This window comes from Myxocyprinus asiaticus, chromosome 43 (assembly GCF_019703515.2).
Source record: "Myxocyprinus asiaticus isolate MX2 ecotype Aquarium Trade chromosome 43, UBuf_Myxa_2, whole genome shotgun sequence".
Taxonomy (NCBI): Eukaryota; Metazoa; Chordata; class Actinopteri; order Cypriniformes; family Catostomidae; genus Myxocyprinus; species Myxocyprinus asiaticus.
The window spans coordinates 24,391,801-24,412,572 of record NC_059386.1 but is presented as its reverse complement, the minus strand read 5'-3'; the positions used below and the strand labels follow the sequence as shown (position 1 = coordinate 24,412,572).

The following is a 20,772-nucleotide window of genomic DNA, read 5'->3' as shown; positions in this document are numbered from 1 at the left end:
ACGGCTGAAAGAGAAGAAAAGATTGTAGAATAACGTATCTCCCTGTGGAATTGTTCTGAAATGCTGTGTATAAATGCATTGCCATGCATTTTATATACCATAAAGCTAAGAACCACTACCACTGATGATGTTATAAACTATATAACCAAAGAAAAAACAATTCTGGTATCAATAAGAATAAATTACACCAACTCTCTGTTCCAATGTCTATCTGTCAGTGGAATACCAGCTTTCTGACGGACAGGCAGCAGCTTGTGAGACAGGGGAAACTCACTTCCAGCACCTGTACAATCAGCACTGGTGCCCCCCAGGGATGTGTGCTCTCACCACTACTCTTCTCCCTCTACACCAATGACTGCATCGCCAACTACCCCTCTCTGTCAAGCTTCTGAAGTTTGCAGACGACACCACTGTCATCGGCCTCATCCGAGATGACGATGAGTCTGCATACAGAAGGGAGGTTGAACAGCTGGCTGTCTGGTGCAGTCAAAACAACCTTGAGCTGAACACGCTCAAAACAGTGGAGATGATTGTGGACTTTAGGAGGAACACCCCAACACTGACCCCCCTCACCATTGTAAACAGCACTGTGGCAGCAGTGGAGTCATTCAGGTTCCTGGGCACTACCATCTCACAGGACCTGAAGTGGGAGACACACATTGACTCTGTGAAAAAGGCCCAGCAGAGGCTGTACTTCCTTCGCCAGCTGAGGAAGTTCAACCTGCCACAGGCGCTGCTGATACAATTCTACTCAGCAGTCATTGAGTCTGTCCTCTGCACTTCAATAACTATCTGGTTTGGTTCAGCTAAGAAATCAGACATCAGAAGACTACAAAGGACAGTTCGGACTGCTGAGAGGATTATTGGTTGCCCCCTGCCCCCCTTCAAGAACTATACACTTCCAGAGTGAGGAAAAAGGCTGGAAAAATCACTCTGGACCCCACTCACCCTGCCCACTAACTTTTTGAACTGTTGCCTTCTGGCTGATGCTTCAGAGCTCTGAGCACCAGAACCGTCAGGCACAGGAACAGTTTTTTCCCTCAGGCTATCCATCTCATGAACAGTTAAAACTACCCCATTGAGCAATAACTATGTGCAATACACAGTTTAGTCTTTTTTTATATTTATCCAACACATCCAACCTCTTTGGCCATTTCATTCATCTGAAAAAACAAAATAAAAAAACAAAAACAAAAAATAAATAAATAAATAAACATTTACACTGTATATAACAGTGTAGAGCCGAGGAGGGCGGGGCCGGGCTGGAATGAGACACACCCGGTCCCCTATCAGCCTGATGGGGCGTGCGAGGGATAAAGGCGGCCGGGGACGACAGTTCGAGAGAGAGAGAATTGCAGGCAGCTGTACTGTGTGTTTTCAGTTGTGTGTTTTGGTTAATAAATTGTTATTTAAGTTGTCAAGCCGGTTCTCGCCTCCTCCTTTCCACTAAACCCCCTTACAAACAGATTTGTATTTGCACTGTACATAGCAGATAACAGATTGTATTAGATTGCACTACGTATGTGTATGTGTGTATGTATGTATGTGTGTGTCTGTGTGTGTATGTATGTATATGTATAACTATTTTTTATTTTTTATTATTATCTATGTCTTGCTGCTGTTTTTGTATTGTTTTTGTATTGTTGTACACTGGAAGCTCCTGTCACCAAGACAAATTCCTTGTATGTGTAAGAATACTTGGCAATAAAGCTGATTCTGATTCTGATTCTGAATAAGCAGTTTGGTCTCGGTATATTAATAACATACAATTCTAAAATAGCACTATCTTTACCAGTTATTGACTAGTAAATATGCTTGAATGCATGGAATATATATATATATATATATATATATATATATATATATATATATATATATATATATATATATATATATATATATAGTAACATATTGTAACCTGGTAAAGGTGTAAAAATGTGTAACTTCCTGACAACTGTGCAATTACATTATAAAACTATTTTAAAGAGTTTATGGCTGCACTACCATAAGGCTCCATTAAATTATTGTACCCATAGGTCATTGATTTAATTAAAATCAGCTGAATTGTCTGTTTAGTGCTGCATTCACAAAAGCGATTTGAAATGAGCAAGAATTTGAAATCATTTTAAAAGGATAGTTCCCCCAAAATTACAGATCTGTCATAATTTTCATACCCTCATGTTGTTCCAAACCCGTATGACATTTTATTTCTTTCATCGCACAAAAAAGGAGATGTTGGCAGAATGTTAGCCTCAGTCACCATTCACTTCCACTGCATCTTTTTTCCACACAATGAAAATGAATGCTCCAAAGTATGCTCCAGTCAGACGCGAATGCTAAGCGTCCGCATACAGGACTTGTCACGCAAATCTTGTCATCAGCAGAGAGTTTGAGCACTGAATGCGCAGCAGGATTTTTCTAACCGTGCGTCTTTGAACATGCAGAGCGTGCATGCGCATGGAGTTATTTGCACTAATTAGTGGGTCCACAAGGTGGCTACACTTAAATTTTGAGCTGTTGATGTCATGAAGAACTGCTAGAGGAAGATAGCAGAAGATGATTTAGATCGCCGCTAAACATCAGAAGATGAAGGTAAAAACAACAACAGTGGACGTGCAAGTCAAGAGTGTGTTTGTGAGGGGGTGTGGAGATACCTGCATTTGTATAACTCTGAAGGAACATAAAGACATCTTTATGGGTCTAAACTCCTGAAGAGAAAGTTTGGTGTCTCATAGCGGTTGTAGCATTCATGCCTGTGAATACGCTCACAGTAATAGGGAGTATACTTTAACACGCACGCGTTCAGCTGTGCGCAGACGCTGAGCCTTTGCGTCAAAATGGAAGTATACCTAGGATTTGAGGCTAACATATCTTCTTTTGTGTTCCTTGGAAGAAAAAATCATATGGGTTATTTTTGGGTTAACTATCCCTTTAAGGCATCCAATTTTTACAATTATTACAGAGTTATTTAGTGTCATTTTGGTCTGATATCATATTTTCCCACCATGTTGCCATCGGTTCACAATGTGCTTTCCGTATCTTAGTTAGCATAATTCATGATGTGTCTTTTTCAATGACCTCTCAATGTGTCATTTGACTGAGTGGATGATATGGTGGTAACATGCAAATTTGGCTCTTGTGGCCCACGCCTCTCTCATTCTCTTCACCCTAGCCCCTTCTGATCGGGTCCCTCCCATCATCCGCCAAGGCCCGGCCAATCAGACGATTGCCCCAGGGACAACTGCCCAATTGCAGTGCCATGTGATGGGCAACCCTCTTCCCAGTATCCAATGGGAGCGAGATGGGCAGAGAATCTTGGGCAACGACGAGCGCATTAGCCTAATGGAAAACGGCACTTTACAAATCACAGCCCTGCAGGTACTTGAATGAAGACTGTATTTAAGTGTGTGCATGAGGGTCTGTTTTTCAGCTTTTATTCTCTAAAATGCTAATACACATGAATTATTAACATATGGTTATTTCAAATCAAGCACTCTTCAAAGCATGTCCTGTCAACTCTCTGAGCTGGCAGACACCACATGCTGTAGTACAATATTCTGTACGAACAACTCTCCAGTTGTGTTCATCTGGAACAATCTTCCTTGTGATTCGATTTACAGTACTGTACCCAGACACACATCACATGCCATTCCATGTCGTAACTAGCTAAACGAAGATATGCTACATTACTGTTAACACTTTTCAGTACAGTCACAGTAGCTCAGCTATTTTCATATGTAGTGTTGGATGTAGTCTGATTTGTTCTAGTAAATCGATTTGAGGTCAACCATGTTTTTTAAAATGGGTTTATTCTGTGATAACCACCTAACTGTATATTATCCCACTTAATACACAGCTACTTACCAAATAAATAAATAAATGGATATGTAACATTGTCAAATTCTAGGGAATCAATTCGTTCAAATGGTTCAATGAAAAGAACCGATTAAAAAAATTAATTTACAGATAGTTTCCCTCATTGTTTTTGTTCCAAAAAAATGCAGCGCTTTTTACATTTGTAAATCAAATCATCTAATAGTCATGTATTTAAGTACTATAGTTTCAATGCAGTTAGCTGCTTTTGTTAGTAGTTTGTACTGTAGCTTAAAAGGGTAGCTTGAATGTAGTTTAACAACTTTACATTTTGAGTAGCATGTAGCTTTGGAAGCTAGTTACAGTGTAGCTCCCATAACACTCGTCAGACATGCAAATATGATGTTTAGACACAGATGATTGCTTTAAAATGTCATTACCACAATCCAATCAATGACGGAGGCATAAAATGCACAAACGAATTTACAGCGAACAGACAGGCTTAATTAGCAGATCGATCGTAATATTTGCTTGGTGGACGGATTTGAGGTGACCCAGCCATTAATGCGAGAGTTGTGCACAGCAATCAAACCAGTAATTATGATCGTAATGGGAACATGTGCTGCCATTAATGTTAGTACTTGCTAGCCTAATGAAATCCACTGCTCAAGGCTTCAGGGGTGTGTGTGTGATTGCGGGTTTCACCTGAGGTTGTAGCACTGCAGTGAACATGAGCTGATGTGTTAATTGATTGTGCCCAATAATGATTAACAGGCACTCATGCCTTAATTAAATGCTCATTGTGGTATAGAGAGAGGAGGGCAAGCAATCTTTATGTGCTGCTCTCAGCAACCATGTAAATAATCCATACTCTCCTCATTGTCTTTAAGACATTAAATGTGCCCTTGATAGCCATGTACAGTGACTTTGCTGACAACTACCGCCAAAGCAGATGCTACATTATTGCGACCAATTGGTCATTATTGCACAGATTTTGTTTATCAACAGGGCTGTTGTCAGGGTGGACAACTGGGAACAATGTCCCGGCCCTGTGCCCGCTAAGGAGCCGTTCACACAGGACACATTCTTGCTTTCAAAATCAGCTAATGAAAGGGACTATAGCACTAAAGTGCAGCACTTATTGCACTAGACACTGAAAAGGCATGGCGCGACAGTCAAAAATGTCAGTTTAGCTCATTTGCAAAAATACAAGTGTGAACGTTCCTTAACATCCTCTATGGTATAACCTACTTCTCAATGGACCCCTAAAAGTGGGGGACCACTCATAAAACATTTTTTGTCCCAGGCCCTGTATATTTTTGTGATAATCCTAGTTTGTCAGTGTGGATTTAGGCTTTTTTTTTTTTTCTTTTTTTGTTATTTTCCAGGCTATTTATTTAATGCTTTGTTAAAATGGACATTTGGATGTTTCTCTGGCTGTGGTATTGGCCCCATCCCCTCTTGTCTGATGCCTTTGTTGGCCCCCTTTAGTCCACGATTACCCTGGCATGATAGGAGAGCACAAGGGGCAGGGAAACCGGGGTTTGCACAGATGGTAGCATGTGAGAGAGAAAGAGAGAGAAAAGGAGAACACTGTGAAGAGGTGCCATTATTCCGGGAGATTCGCCAGAAACTCTCTGCTCTCGACTGTGCCAAAGGAGTGAAGAAGAGCGAAATGTGGAAAGTAAGTTAGTTAGTGAAAAGTAAAGGGAATAGCCTTAAAGTGAACTAAAAAAGGGAAGAGATGGGGGTGTTGAAAAGCGAGAAGATGAGAGAGACTATTTTAGAATGAGTGGAAATATTTAGCTCCTTATTTCCTTTTCTACTCATACATTTTTAAGTGCGTGTTTAGCGCTATGTTCTGAGCTGCCATCCGTGATTAATCAGCCTATGCCCGGCTCTTTACCACTCTGAGCACACCCGGTTCTCCACCAATGACCAGCCCGCACAGCAGAGGTCTAACCAATCAGGTTATTCACTTTAAAGACTGAGAGAGGTCACTGAGTCTGTTTGCACTCCTCCTTCTCCAAGGAGAGATTCATAAGTGACCAAAATAACACGCTACAGCACACTCCTGTACTGCCTGAGGATAAAAAGTGATCCTTCTGCAAAGGGGTTCAAACACAAAGCATTTTCAAACTTTTCTGTCAATATCTGAGTAGTTGACAAGAAGTTTCGAGCAGTTTCAGCTGATTCCAATTCCGTTATGCTATAATTAAATTAAGAAAAAATTTTTTTCTTCAGTAATTATTATACATGCATACTACATAAACTATTCAAAATTAAAAGAGAAAAACGGAGAGAAAGAATTAGTGACAAGTTAAAGGAACCCAAGATATTCACTTTTACTGAAACGTATATGTAAATTTTAACCTAAAATCTTGATGTTGAATTAAAAACAAGTTAAACACAAGTTATATGTCAAATACCCATCTGCTTTCAACTATAGATGGCTTAAATGTGCCATGTGCCAGTCTGCACTTAAAAATATAATTTAAGACAATATAGACACATCATAAGTGCGCAGACAGTAATTCTACGTCAGGGTATGTGTGTGTTTAGTGCCAATGACTCAAATCCTCAGACGTGTCATTGGTGCCCCTGAGCTGTCTGCACTATTAGATCGCTGTCACAGAGAGAAAGAAAGAGAATACCTCTACTACATCTCTCAGTGTTGTAAGCAATTTTAGCCAGACTTCTCCCCTCGGCCCTGTGGTAAAAATGTAATGTCACCTTCACCCTCCCCAGTGCTCACCACATTAGCTTTGTATTTCCCTTCATTTGATCCAGTATGCCCGTCCTAATCAATTGATTGACGTAAAAAATGCAAATTGAATTAATGCACACAAAATAATAACAATATTAGCAATGGAATGATTTAAAGACATAGAGACACTAGTAAGAAAAAAAAACTAAAATCTTATTAGTTGTTTAATCTGATACACTGCACATTGTTTTTCACCCTCCTGTTGCGTACAGAATCTGCATACACCTTTTGCATTTGTGGGTCAATTTTGACCTGGTGGAATTCAAGCTTATATCATTCATAACCTGATGGGTTTCATCTAAAACTATATTGTAAATCATTAATAAGTTCTTAAGTGTTCATACATGTATATTTTTGCCATGTAAACTGGCAAATATATACGTTATTGATTAGTATGCCATTTTTTTTAGAAATAATAAAATGCAGAAATTCTTTGACATTTCAAAATATACATTAACTACAGCAAAACCTGTGTGATACACGTGAAGACAAATTTTATCTAAATATATCAGAATATACAATTTATATTAACAACTAATGTGAGAATTACTAGTAATTTGAATGAATTTCCAATTACTCATAACTGCTCAATACAACTTGGTGGTCAAAAGATATGAAACCAATAGGTTTTTTTTTCAACTAATAAGTGTGTGAGAGAGTATGGGAAAGAAGCTAAATGGAAGTGCAGTGTTTATAAGAAAAAATCTAAATGATGTACATCTGATTAATGATAATAGATGTACAAAAAAATCACATAATATCATGTGTAAAGCCCCAATTGATGCCCAAGCCAAAACTGACCAGCGAACCCAAAAGATGTAAACAATTTTTTTAAATGGTTATATCTCTTAAACAATTTTATTTAAAAATCTGAAAACAATTTATTATGTGTGTTTTGATAGTCTTGCAAAAGTCACAAAGTTTGGTTCCTGTACAAAAAACTATGTGGTATTTAAAAATTATTGTCTACCTCTCCCGGTTCAAAAATGAACCAAAAGCAAAAGGAGGGTTAAATAAGTGTTTTATAGACAAAGCTGTTCGCTATTGAGTTCTGTCTATAGTTATTTGTGTATCTAATAATATGTGCATGTAAATGGTCAAAACAAAAATTCGTTACATCTCAAAATGATGTCACCGGAAATCTGGTGTGATGTTTTGATTTAAAATTAGCATTAACTTTAATTTTTTGCATATATTGCTTACTTTTAATTTAAGTCGTTTACGGAAGCAAGGGGTAATATACAATCAGTTGGTCATTATCGCAAATTAACCCTGACACCCTGATTTGAGATTAAATCAGTGGTCAATTTGTTAAAAAAAATTAAAAGGGGATGGTATTGTCAAAGAATTGCTAGCATCTTGTAGCATTTTCTACAAAAAATAAATAAAAAAATTACAACTTTAAAATTGTCATGTGGTGTGACCATCAAGTAAAAAGTATTGTAATACTTTGCACCTTGAATACATGAGATTATAAACAAACTTAATCATTAATTTCCTAAAAGTTTTAAAACACATTTTTCAAGGTAATTTTTATTTTTATTATTTATAAATATTATGAATTTTTGATTCAAGAATATCAAGGAGTTTTCTCAGGGTTCCTCCACATGACTCGTAAGCAATTTTAGCCTGACTTCTCCTCAAAATGTGCCTTTTCATAAAAATGTCAAAATGAATATCAGATGTTTTTGAAAACTTCACGCTCAGTCTTGAGGGTCTAAAGGTGTCCGCTCTGTTGAATGTTTTTTATGGTCAACAATGGCTATCATCATGTTGGTTTCACCCAATGGCTTTGATTTGAAGGACAAAAGCATTTTTTAAATATGAATTATATTTGAGAACACAATTGTTTTACTGCTTTTATATATATATATATATATATATATATATATATATATATATATATATATATATATATATATATAACAATAAAAGATTATTCTGCACTAGTCATGCCAACATTTCTTTTTTCAAGAATTTCAGTTTTTTATTTATTTATTTATTTATTTATTTTACTGTCTCTGAACACCACATGACATTTTTTACTTTAAGCCCAAGAAAAAAATATCATTTTGACTTTACACTCAGACATTGAAAATACGCAGAGGTATATTCAAGTAAATGGTTTGTGTGAATTGCATTTTTGAATGTATTTTTATTTTAATAGATTTGGACAAAAATGAGCATCACTTCATTGACCCTTAGGACACATGTCAGTAATGTGCACGTTACCCTCTGTTATTGTATTTTATGATGAATTTTGTGAAAAGAATCCACGTTATGATCATGTAAAAGTTCACCCACTGTCACAGACACACATTTTTTCTACTCCAGTAACTGCACTATAAAGGTAGTTTGGGCTGTTTCTATGAAGAATGCATAAACAGTGGTGTAAAAAAGTTGTTCTACACACTTTTATGGGCGAAACCCTGAAAATTGGTTGAATTAAAAACATGTACATGTTGTAACTGTACACTCGTCATAGCAATATATTACCTTCTGTTCTCTTCTTTTTTAAAGAAAGACCAAATATTTTCTCGAACTGTTCTCTTGGCCATTTTTGAAACTGCGCAAAACTTTTGAAAACTTGCATTACTTCAGTGGCGTAAGTTTCATGTGAACACTAGGAAGGACAAGACATCGCTAAACTCCGACATGCCTGTTTGCCAGTGTTTTCAGAAATCCAGCATCTTTTCGCCATTGAGAGAGAGAAAACTCGCACACTCAAGGTTGCCAGATTGCGTACTAAAGCGTCACCCTGGCAGAATATTTCCAGACTGTACAAGTTTCAAGATCTAATTGGGGGATTGCACCTATTGAAATCTGGCAACCACACACATCAAAATCTAATTCTGACCTGCTAATCGCCCTTATTTAAAGTCTCTTATTTATCTTATTTATCAATGATTAGTTATAAGTAATGCATGACACAATTTATCTAAATGGGATGGAAAGGGGGGATGGTGGTTTTTCAAGGTGGATGCTTTTTGGTATTTCTTGCAACAAGGGGGCTGGCATCCCCTTGCATCCCCCCTCAACTCAAGCCCTGGTTGAAATAATTATTATATTATGTTACAAGAAACAGACTGCAAAGTAATATGAGAGAAACTAGCATAGCTATATAAGAAATCGGTTGCTTGGGACAACGGTCAATTAAACAGTTTTTCAGTCATAACATAAAAATGTTTGGCCACAGAATGTCACGACTGACCAATCAGAACCAAGTGTTCCAGAGAGCCGAGTAACAGTGAAGGAAAAGTGATGGCCCCTGCCGTGAAATAATAGGCAATTTTGAGGAATTCTTACTCATTTGTCAAGAATTTCACACTGCACAGAGCAAGGTGAGGCAATGCATTGTGATTGAGTTTATCCATACAAATGCTGACCCTGAGCCTGCTGTTGCTAGGAAACGGACTCCGGGGCCTACACCTGTGTTGCCTCCAGTTTGAGTGGAGAGACAAGCTGGAGTGGTGTACTCACAGTGAAAGGTAAAACAACACAAACACACACACACATTCACAAGTGCTTTATCATCACCTTTATCTGTCCTTATCTTTGACAAACTCCATCATATAATTTATCAACGCTAAAATTGGCTCAGGAGGCTGTTTTTGTTGTTTATTTGCTCAGCTGATATACATTTAGCTGATGTCAGCATATAGCGTAGCGCCAGTCTGGGATCAGAATTTTCCTCTTCAAAATTGATTTCTGTTATGATGTTCTATTTATCTAGACCTATACAAAAACGACAAGTTATTTCAGATGGACTGTGCAAACGGGACTATAGCTCAAACCAAACACGGACAAGAACAGCAGTTTAGAGAACATAACTGCATAGACCTAAACTGTAAGAAGTGAAACTGCAATTGTGACCTAATGGGGCTAAATCTACCTGATCTGACCCTTAAAAATACATTTTGACCTGAATGACACTAGATTATTTAGTTGTTACCACAAGCTATTTTTTATTTATTTATTTTAAATATGCAGAGATGGATGCTAATCTAATTTACCTAACCTGTGTTTACAGAGAGTGGAGGTCTCTCCACACCACCAGTTTCAGAGCCCTACCAGCTTCCCGGTCCACCACAGAAGCCTGTCGTAACTGATGTGACCCTTAACAGCGTGACCCTGACCTGGCAACCAAATGCACACGAAGGTGGGGCCGCTGTCACTTCTTACATCATCGAGGCCTTCAGGTGAGCTCATAAATGATGGATTGCTGTACAATGTAAGCAGTGCATTACATCCTGGTCCTCCACTGTTTATATTCCTCCTACCTTATTTTTTCCTAAAATTGCGGCTACTCCACAAATCCATTCTTCATTTTTTATTAATTCACTGTCACTGTCTTCGCATTGTTGGTCAGCTGTGACTGACAAGGTAATACCACCCTGTGGCTGCCCTGACCCCTTCCCCTTGGCCCTCTGCTCCTCAGAGTCCTGCGAGGGCAGCTACATCCTGCACTTACATCTCACATCCTGACTGCTGCAAGAATCAGTCCCCCTAGGCTGCAACCTACTGCCAGAGAAAACCAAATTAATAGCAACTGTCCTGGAGTTCTAGAATTGAATTTCAGTCAAAGACTCCAGAACTATAGCTTGTTTGAAGGCAATATATTTTTTTAATGAATTATTGGATTTCTACATATTTTACACCAAAAATTTTGATGGTATGTTTTTGCTCCTGTAAATGTAAATAAATCTCTTATGACTGTCTAAATACCATGTACCAGCTATGTTAATCAGGGCAGGCCAATACTTAAGAGGGGTTGAATTGTAAATGTGGGCGGTCATATGTTTATTTGGTTATGGTTGTGACATCATGACCAAGACAATTTCTGAATGACCAATTTTTTGGTGGACTGGTTAGGGAGCATTGAAATACTGTACGTCTGCATTGTAGATTGATAAATGTCAAAAAGCAAGCAAAATCTTGTTTTGCATGATATTTCCCTTTTAAATCTTAAATTGTGAGTACTCTAGCTGAAGTGGTTTGGGGTTTGATCAATCCACCAGAGGTTTATTCATTCTAGGTGGATGTGGAAATAAAGCTTGAGAGTTTGACATGGTAATGAATTCAAATCTAGTCCACACAGATGCCTCTAAGTTATTGTAAGCTGGCTGAAATGGGGCTACCTCTAATTACAGACGCAAGGTCCTGCGGTCCTTAGAGGGAGGGCATACAGCAAACAGGCTATTCAACAGTGGAAATCTGGGGTGCCACACACACACACACACACACATACACACACACACACACACACACACACACACACACACACACACACACACATTTTCATTCTTTCTGTATTTCATGTATGCAGGTTGGATCTCTCTCCTCTTCCTTGCCCCTCTGGGTAACAGTTAGCATGGCCCCACATCCTTAAAATTGATTCTTTATAGTGCGCTGTGGGGCAGAAAAGGGTGTTTGCTATAAAATTTCCTTCCCTGAGGTGTTGAGGAACACCGAGAGCAGGGAAGAGGGTAGGGACGGGCGGAATGAATAATTTTATACTACAGAAACAGTATATATCACAATGCAGTGTCTTTTTTGCTGGAAATCGAATTATTTAATTTTTTAAAATATATTAAATAATCATTTGGTAATGCATATTTTTGGATAATCTAGTGAATTAATTAAACAAATGAAATAATCTTCTCATCTGATTACTTCCTCCTTTTATTTGTAACTCAATGGATGCAAACCAAAATATACAATTATTTATGTCTGCCATCAGCTTAGCATATGTAACACTTGAACGAAAAACAAACAACTCAAAACAGGAAAACTAATATAATAAAAAGGATAGTTCTTATTTTAAATTCTGACTGGAGTCACACTTGACAGCGTTGTAAAACAACTAAACCAGCAGCTTCAAGCTACATCCCTTAAAGGGATAGTTCACCCAAAGATGAAAATTCTCTCATCCTTTACTCACTCTCATGCCATCCCAGATGTGTATTACTTTCTTTCTTCTGCAGAACACAAACAAAGATTTTTAGAAAAATATCTCAGCCTTGTAGGTCCTCACAGTGCAAGTGAATGGTGACCAAAACTTTGGAGCTCCAAAAAGCACATAAAGGCAGCATAAAAGTAATCCATATGACTCCAGTATTTTAATCCATGTCTTCTTAAGCGATCTAATCAGTTTTGGGTGAGACCAAAATATAAGTCCTTTGTCACTGTACATCTTGACATCAGCTGGTCTGTTCTCACCCAAAAAAACAATTGGATCAATTCAGAAGATATGGATTAAAACACTGGAGTCATATGGATTACTTTTATGCTTCCTTTATGTGTTTTTTGGAGCTTCAAAATTTTGGTCACCATTCACTTGCATTGTGTGGACCTACAGAGCTAAAAATGTTCTTCTAAAAATCTTCATTTGTGTTCTGTTCTTCAGAAGAAAGAAAATCATACACGTCTGGGATGGCATGAAGGTGAGTAAATTATGAGAGAATTTTTATTTTTGGGTGAACTTTTCCTTTAATAACAAGTACCTTCTCTTCTTGACTTGTTTTGGGACAGATCCCGCTCTGTATTTTCACATTACAACATGTTTCTTCGTCGCTTTCACATGTAAATAGATTAATGCAGTCTTGCCCACCAATAGCTACATAAATATATCTAACACAGGATAAACAATATTGCAAAATCTCTACGGGTTGACAGTTTCTACCATCACATTATATACTACAGGGCTCGGCATTAACGCCATTAACAAGTGGATTTTTGAAGGGGCAAGTGAAAGAGAATTTTACTTGCCCGACCGTACAAGCAGACTGATTAAAATGTCAATAACAAAAAAAAATAACCGGCTATATTTGTGATAGCCTAGGCCTGTGTCACTTTTTAGAAAGTTCATATTCTTATTCTGCTGTTGAAAGTTATCCAGAGCACATAATTTTATAATTCACTAGTGATCTAGTAACAGCTGTGCCCTGTTTGTTTTGACAGCGGCATATGTGTTTGCTGAAAATGCTTGTGCTAATGTGCACCTGTACGGTCAAATACATTCCGCCTAAATGCCTGTGTTGGTGAGGTATTCATGTAAACACAGAAAGTGAATGTAAACAGTGGAGAAAAAAGCAAATTTGTATTAAAATGTCAGACTTGTTATATAAATGTGAGCTAATAGAATGTAAGCTGTCTAGTGATTCGTTATATTAATCAAACAACCAGAACAAGCAAACGAGAAAAAATTCACTGCTCTTGACTGAATAACTTTAGTAGCTTTAAAAAGTATTAATGTATTATAATCATACAGTGAAGACCAGTAGTAGTTTTATGTTGCATTTTATTCTGAATGTTTACTTGAATACTTGATAGCCTACTGCTGTTAAAATTTTTTAAAGCTGTTAAAGCACTGAATTTTCTTAATTTGTATTTTTTGTTCAATTATTTTTAATCTGTTTTTATTAATTGCTGTTTTTATTGTTATTTTATTACTGACTGTTTACTAGTCTTGAATAATTACTTAAAAACTTGAAACCATTCGTCCATAATTAACATATTAGTTAGTGTTATTATTTGTTGTGGTTTTGAAGCTGGCATTGAGAATCGTCAAATTTCATTTGTGATAATGTATAGACTTTATTGTACATGGTAGATCTTGCTGCAATAACATGATGAAAAAGTAGATCTCATTCCATAGAAGTGTGAGCATCCTTGCTGTTAATGATGGCAATGGAGGCTTTTCTTTATTTGACATAAAATAATTATCAAATGACAATAGCCTCCTCTCCTACCCAGTGCAGTTTACATTTCGTTTGCAGAGAATTGAGTTGATTGCATAGGTACACAGTTAGGTTGGGCATTGGTCATAATTTTAGAAAAATATACAACATAAACTTTGACATGTTACTTGAGCATGTAACTTAAATGTGCTTTTTTCTCTCCAGACAAATAATTTTTTACTCGGACAAGTGAATGACCGATTTACTTGTCCGGAGGACAAGCACATGACAATGCTTAATGTCGAGCCCTGTATACCGTTATACCGCCCAGCCTGAGAAAGTGGGATGTGGAAGGGAACAAGGAAGAGACAGAGAGGAATGGAGAGATACTATGAATAAGAAGAGTGGGGTTTATTGTCTTGACACCTTGATAAAGAAAAGCAGGGATTTATATTGCCACCCACTATTGAGATTATAGATATGTGCATGTGTATATACAAAATGTGGGATACTGTCACCAATTGTTGCCCAATCACGTTCCAGATGGAGGAAAGGGATTTTTTTATGCCCAAGCTTTCTCTGTTTCTTTTCTTTCTATCCCAGCTGATAGCAAAGTGACCTTGGATTTATCGCTGCTATCGGTGGGCCGCTGAAGGAATATTTATGAGGTTCCCAGCATTTATGGCTTGGCCTAATTGTGCAGGTCGGCTTTTACCGGCTTTGTGTCTGCGACAGCAGTTGCCACCAGGGTAAAATAAACCTTGAACACAGTGCACGTGACCACCACTCTAAACAAGGATGATGGTTAACCACAGACAAGTGAAGAGACATATCCCAAAGCCCTCTGGCACAAACAGATGTCTGCACTTAAAATTCATTGTTGATTAGAGGGCGAAGTATGTTATTATTATTAATCTTCCCCATCTGAACAGCACTGGTTCAATACAGCAAAAAGTCTTCAGAGTAATTCTCTGGGTTCGCATTAAGCAAAGTTCTTTTTGCCGTACCAACCACCTAGATTTGGATTTAATTGGCCATGGGTCCTGAAATAAAAAATGAAACGTACACCTTTGTTTAAAATAGCTTTCACCCAAATATAACGTTTAAGCTACCTAGGTCTGGTTCATTAAACAGACACATGTAATGACAATCAAAGAAGTTCAGAAAACCATCCATGTCATTGATGTAAGGAAATTTGGTTGTATAAATGTACACGGTATGGGTTAAAGTGCCCGTGTGCCTCCATCATTATGTAAGGAATTTATAATGGAATTAGTCGCATTCGACAATCATTATAAGAAAGATAAATGACAAATAATTACATTATTTATCTGAATAAAATTCTCCACCATTTAAATCGTAATACAACGTCTCGTTGTATCCGCTCACAATTTCTATTGTAAGGAATTAGCTTTGATAAGGGAATTATGACTAATTCACTTATTGGAATAATATCATTCTCATGGCTTATTGAAAATGATATCACAAATATATAAGTGACGAGATTATTTATCAAAATATACCACAGTCAAATTATCTTTGAATACAAACAAGACTTTATTGCTAATCTAAACATAAAAATTAATCTAACACATACAAACATGAAACAGGTTGGTGAGTTAAGTGAACAGAGTGACTTGAATGGAAATGATCTATACAAAGAAAAGGAACTTTATGGAGTCTGTAGACAATGCCTTGAGAACAATTGATACTTAATTCAGTCTAACTCAATTTGCAATTGGGTAACTCGAATTATAATAAAGAGACACCAATACTTTCAGCAAAGTCTGGAGATGTACTTGCATTTCTTGCGTTGCTTGGTTCTTTGGCTCTGTGTAGAAGGTTCTGGTGGTTCCATCGATGTTTTGGACCTCTGTTAAGATCGTGGATGTCTGTTGCTGGGATGATGAGGCGGGGCTTTGAAGCGAGGGCTTCCGCATGGAGGACTCGCAACTCCCCGTCATGTTGGTGAGTCAGAGCACAGAGAAGAGAAGGGCTTCCTTGGAACTTGCCGTCCGAGCCTTCCTGGACTTCTACATTGTATGGAACTTGAGGGGCAAGAGGCTACAAGCCACGAGGGTCAGAGCGTGGAGGATGAGGAGCTGAAGAGGAAGTGAAGAAGCAAGAGAAGCTGAAGAAGAGAGCCAAGAAAGAGTGTTCTTCCTTGATACCAGAGTCTTGAGTGTAGACTGACTGCACCCCAAAGTGTCCTGAGCCAAACAGAAGTGACTTTTCCGGGTCACATGGTCAAATCCTTCCTTCCTTTTCAAAGTTGATTTACAATCCTTTGTATAAAGGATTCTTAAAAATTCCCACTCTAAATAGCACATGTTTTAACCATACATTTTATATCTTGGATACAACTGAATATATCAAATATTAATTAACATAAACATTCCTGAAATGCCGAATGAACCTTAACGATAGTAAACATGAGAATAATAATAATAATTGCAATGGTAATAACATTCATGATAAGTGATTACAAGAGTAATAAGAATAAATCATATGGTTAAAGCAAGGACAACCTTACATGAGGTAGTATGACCATCTCTAAAGTAAATATACATATGAAAAAGACAAGAACAATGTTTGTTCCATGTATTTAAGAGGGTAAAATGTTAGTAAATCCAGTCTTGGAATTTCACAGCTTCAGATCTCAATCTCTTGAGTGTACCTTCGAGAAGAAGGGGGTGGGACCTCCCTTCCTTTGTTCTTAAACTGAGAGCTCCAAATAGGATGCCAGATTAAAAGTTATAATGGTAACTCCGTTAACTTAGAGCATGATGATGCTTGATTATGTGTTATTGTAGATGATATAGTCAGGCTAAACCTGGGATATAAAATTATCTTGTACACTTTGTCCAACATGCATAGAGAGTCAAAAGTTCAGAAGGTCATACTGAGTTTGCCCTATGTCACTGTCCCTTGGGTTGCAGGGGCCTCTCTGACCAATGGCCCTTTTGTTTTAAATCATGCTGTTTTGCTGTTTTAGCAGAATGGTTAGACTCCTTGACCAGCCATTTGGCACTCGTTAATTATCTCAAATCAACAACCGAAAGAGAGCTTCAGTCTCCCAAGAGGGGACTCCCCAAGGGGTGTGTGATCTTGGACAAGTCACCTTTGTTCACTTTATTGGCCAGATGTGGTTCATCTTATTTAGCTGGGCCATGCTAGATTTTAGGGCACCATTTTGGCACTTTCTTAGTTTTATGGCTTTGAGGAATTCCAGGGTTAAAAGGTTGGGTTTTCCTGGATTCAAGTCATTTTGCATAGCAATTGTTCGTTCTTCTGCACAGAACATACTACATTGAATTTGCTGTTAAACACTGTTTCCCTCTAAAGTTGTAAAAACTAAGGAAATAACTGCTGATGTAAATGTGATGCAATGCAAAACAATCAATAATTTAATTTACTAATCATTGATCAACCTGTTTCTACAGCCAATCAGCTGGTAGTACATGGCAGACGGTTGCAGATTTTGTAAAACTGGAAAAGCACACAGTCACTGGATTGTCTCCAAATACTATTTACCTGTTCATTGTGCGGGCAGTCAACGCTTATGGCCTGAGTGACCCCAGCCCCATATCCGAGCCTGTACGCACACAAGGTCTGTACACTAGGGACCAGTCAGTTTTATTACCTTTTATATGTATAACTGTTCTGAAATAGTCATATAACAGGTACCAATTACAGGTGGACAGTTGTGATCAGAAATAAATTGTGCCCGTATTGACAGATTTTATAAAAATCTATTACTTTTCAATCTGGATTGGATCAGTTATGTCATAATTGTCAGTCTTTATGATTATTTTCATTAGAATTGTATTATGGTAAAAAAAAAATATAATAATAAATATATATATATATATTTTTTTTTTTTTTTTTTTTACCATAATACAATTCTAATGAAAATAATCATAAAGACTGACAATTATGACATAACTGATCCAATCCAGATTGAAAAGTAATATATATATAAGTGTGTGCGTGTGTGTGTGTGTGTGTGTGTTTTCTTTTTGGGAAAGTACAGTATGACCTGGACATATTCTTGACAGGTTTTGTGAGATTATGTAGATCTGATGCATAGCGTATATAAATGGTATATGATTATCAGTATGGTATAGATATGGAATTGAAATATCAATTTGTTTAAAAAACATGTTCTTTGATTATTAAAATAGTATTTAAATGGTATTTAAATGTCCATTTTATTATCTAACATGGTAAAGCATACCATATAGTATATGTTTTAGCATTTGAAGATGTTAATATTTGAGGTGTCTTGTGCAGATGTGAGTCCTACAGGTCAAGGTGTTGACCACCGTCAGGTACAGAGGGAGCTGGGAGAGATGGCTGTACATCTTCATGAACCAGTGCTGCTGACCACATCCAGCTTTAAGATCAGCTGGAATGTGAGTACCACCCAAATCTGCCCATCAAATTGACTTCTCCCCAGCCTTATGATTCACCTGCCCGCTCACCTCATCTCATTTCTCTCTCTCTCTCTCTCTCTCTGTCTCCCTCTCGCCATCTCTCAGGTTGATCGTCAGTCTCAGTATATCCAGGGTTATCGTTTGCTTTATCGTCCTGTCGGTGGATCTTGGTCTCAGCAGGAAGTGAAAGCAGCAACGGAGCGTAGCGCCGTCATCACTAACCTGCTCAAAGGCACAGAGTACGAGATTAAAATACGACCCTACTTTAACGAGATCCAGGGCCTGGACAGCCACCAACTGACCTTTCGCACACCGGAGGAGGGTGAGATATGTGCAGCTCTTTCAGTTTCCATTTGATGCACTTCAATTTAATTTTGCTCTAATCAATTCAATTGGAGTTCATTCAGCCCAGTCCAACTCAATTCTATTCTGTTTCATGTAACCAAGATGAATCGTGTTATTCAGGAAAATACAGTTATGGAGGGGGATAATGATGTAGATTTGCTATTAAGGACACTAAGTTTTCAAATTGTCATTTTAATTTAATCCTTTTACAGTTCCGAGCGCACCCCCTCGTGGTGTAACCGTGGCAACCGTCAAGCTCAGCAACAGTTCTAGCATCAGTGTTTCATGGCAACCGCCTCCCACTGAGATGCAAAATGGAATCATTCAAGAGTACAAGGTGAGATTTTAGGCTTGGCTGCAGCAGACCTGAGTAAATCAACTAGTGGTTTAACTGAAGTTATGTTAATATGTTGAGAACTGATATTAAATTAAAGGAATATTCCAGGTTCCATAAAAAACAGTTTAAAAAAGTTAAGCTCAGTTGAAAGCATTTGTGGCATAATCTTGATTACCACAAAAATAAAAAAATAAAAAAAACTAAAAATTTACTTACTCCTTTTCTTTAAAAAAAAGCAAAAATAAAGGTTACAGTGAGGCACTTACAGTGGTAGTGAATGGGGCCAATTTTTGGAGGGTTTAAAGGCAGAAATCTGAAGCTTATAATTTTATAAAAGCACTTACACTAATATGTAACTAAGCTGTAAACTTGTTTAAATCGATATTTAAAGTCGTTTTTGGGTTTGCTGACATTACATTGTCATGGCAACAAAGTTGGAAATTTGGCTATAACTTTACACAAAAGGTTAGTAAGCGATTTTATCACACTAAAATCATGTTAACACACACTGTGGCTATTAGGGGTGTGCAGCGAAGCAATTATCTGTATCTGTTCATATGACAAAATTATCTGTATCTGTCTCTGTATTCAGATAGGACCGGATGTGGGCGGGGCTTAAACCGGAAGTGCGTCAAGACACATTTTAAGTGTTACTCTTACAGTGTTAGTTTCTGTTAATAAGATATGCCTTGTATATGCCTTTTCATAATAATAGCCTAATAATAATAATAATAATTACTATTATTATTATTATACAATTATTATTTAATAAAAAATTTTTCTTACCAGATGAAGCTGAATTTTTAGGTCACATTAACTGTGGAATATGTGGTTTTGGAAATGTCAAGCACACATTTTGCAGTGAATAATAAATACAAATTCAAACATTAAAATAAATAAAAATAAATCAATATAGCCTGCAAACAGGTGAAAGTCCTGTAAGTCTATAAGGAATTTTTGCAACCTGGTCTCATGAGGCCAGGCTAAATTTTTATGATAGGACACCATTATTTAGTTAAATAATAATAATAATAATAATAATAAGAAGAAGAAGAATGTTACATTAATATAGCGCCTTTCCAGAGCTCAAGAACACTTAACATTCTCAAATTTAGCACAGTTTAAAGATGAAGAAGAAAAAAAGATGGAGCATGTTTCAGTTTCTTCATTTTACATAAACAGGAATATTCCTAATAGATGAATAGACTATTCTGTGGATTATTTAAACCTTTATGGAGCATTTTAACTTTTTTTTTTTTTTTTTTGGAATGAAGTCTTAACCAGATAATTACAGAAAATTGCTCCTCTAAGGTAGATAAGGCACATCCCTAGTGGCTATACTTTTGAGTATTTTAACGTTTACAGATTGGCCCCATTCACTTCCATTGTAAGTGT

The 20,772-nt window shown here is 37.2% G+C and overlaps 1 protein-coding gene across 3 annotated transcripts in view; it reads left to right on the top strand.

Moving 5' to 3' along the window:
* Positions 1 to 20,772, top strand: part of LOC127433301 (roundabout homolog 2-like) — a 118,412-nt gene that overhangs the window by 78,646 nt on the left and 18,994 nt on the right. For all 3 annotated transcript variants that reach the window (XM_051685072.1, XM_051685071.1, XM_051685073.1), the window contains 7 exons: positions 3,173 to 3,378; positions 9,987 to 10,068; positions 10,611 to 10,779; positions 17,703 to 17,869; positions 18,553 to 18,674; positions 18,801 to 19,017; positions 19,253 to 19,377. In XM_051685072.1, the coding sequence (XP_051541032.1) occupies positions 3,173 to 3,378; positions 9,987 to 10,068; positions 10,611 to 10,779; positions 17,703 to 17,869; positions 18,553 to 18,674; positions 18,801 to 19,017; positions 19,253 to 19,377 (1,088 nt within the window). The remainder of the gene's footprint in view (positions 1 to 3,172; positions 3,379 to 9,986; positions 10,069 to 10,610; positions 10,780 to 17,702; positions 17,870 to 18,552; positions 18,675 to 18,800; positions 19,018 to 19,252; positions 19,378 to 20,772) is intronic.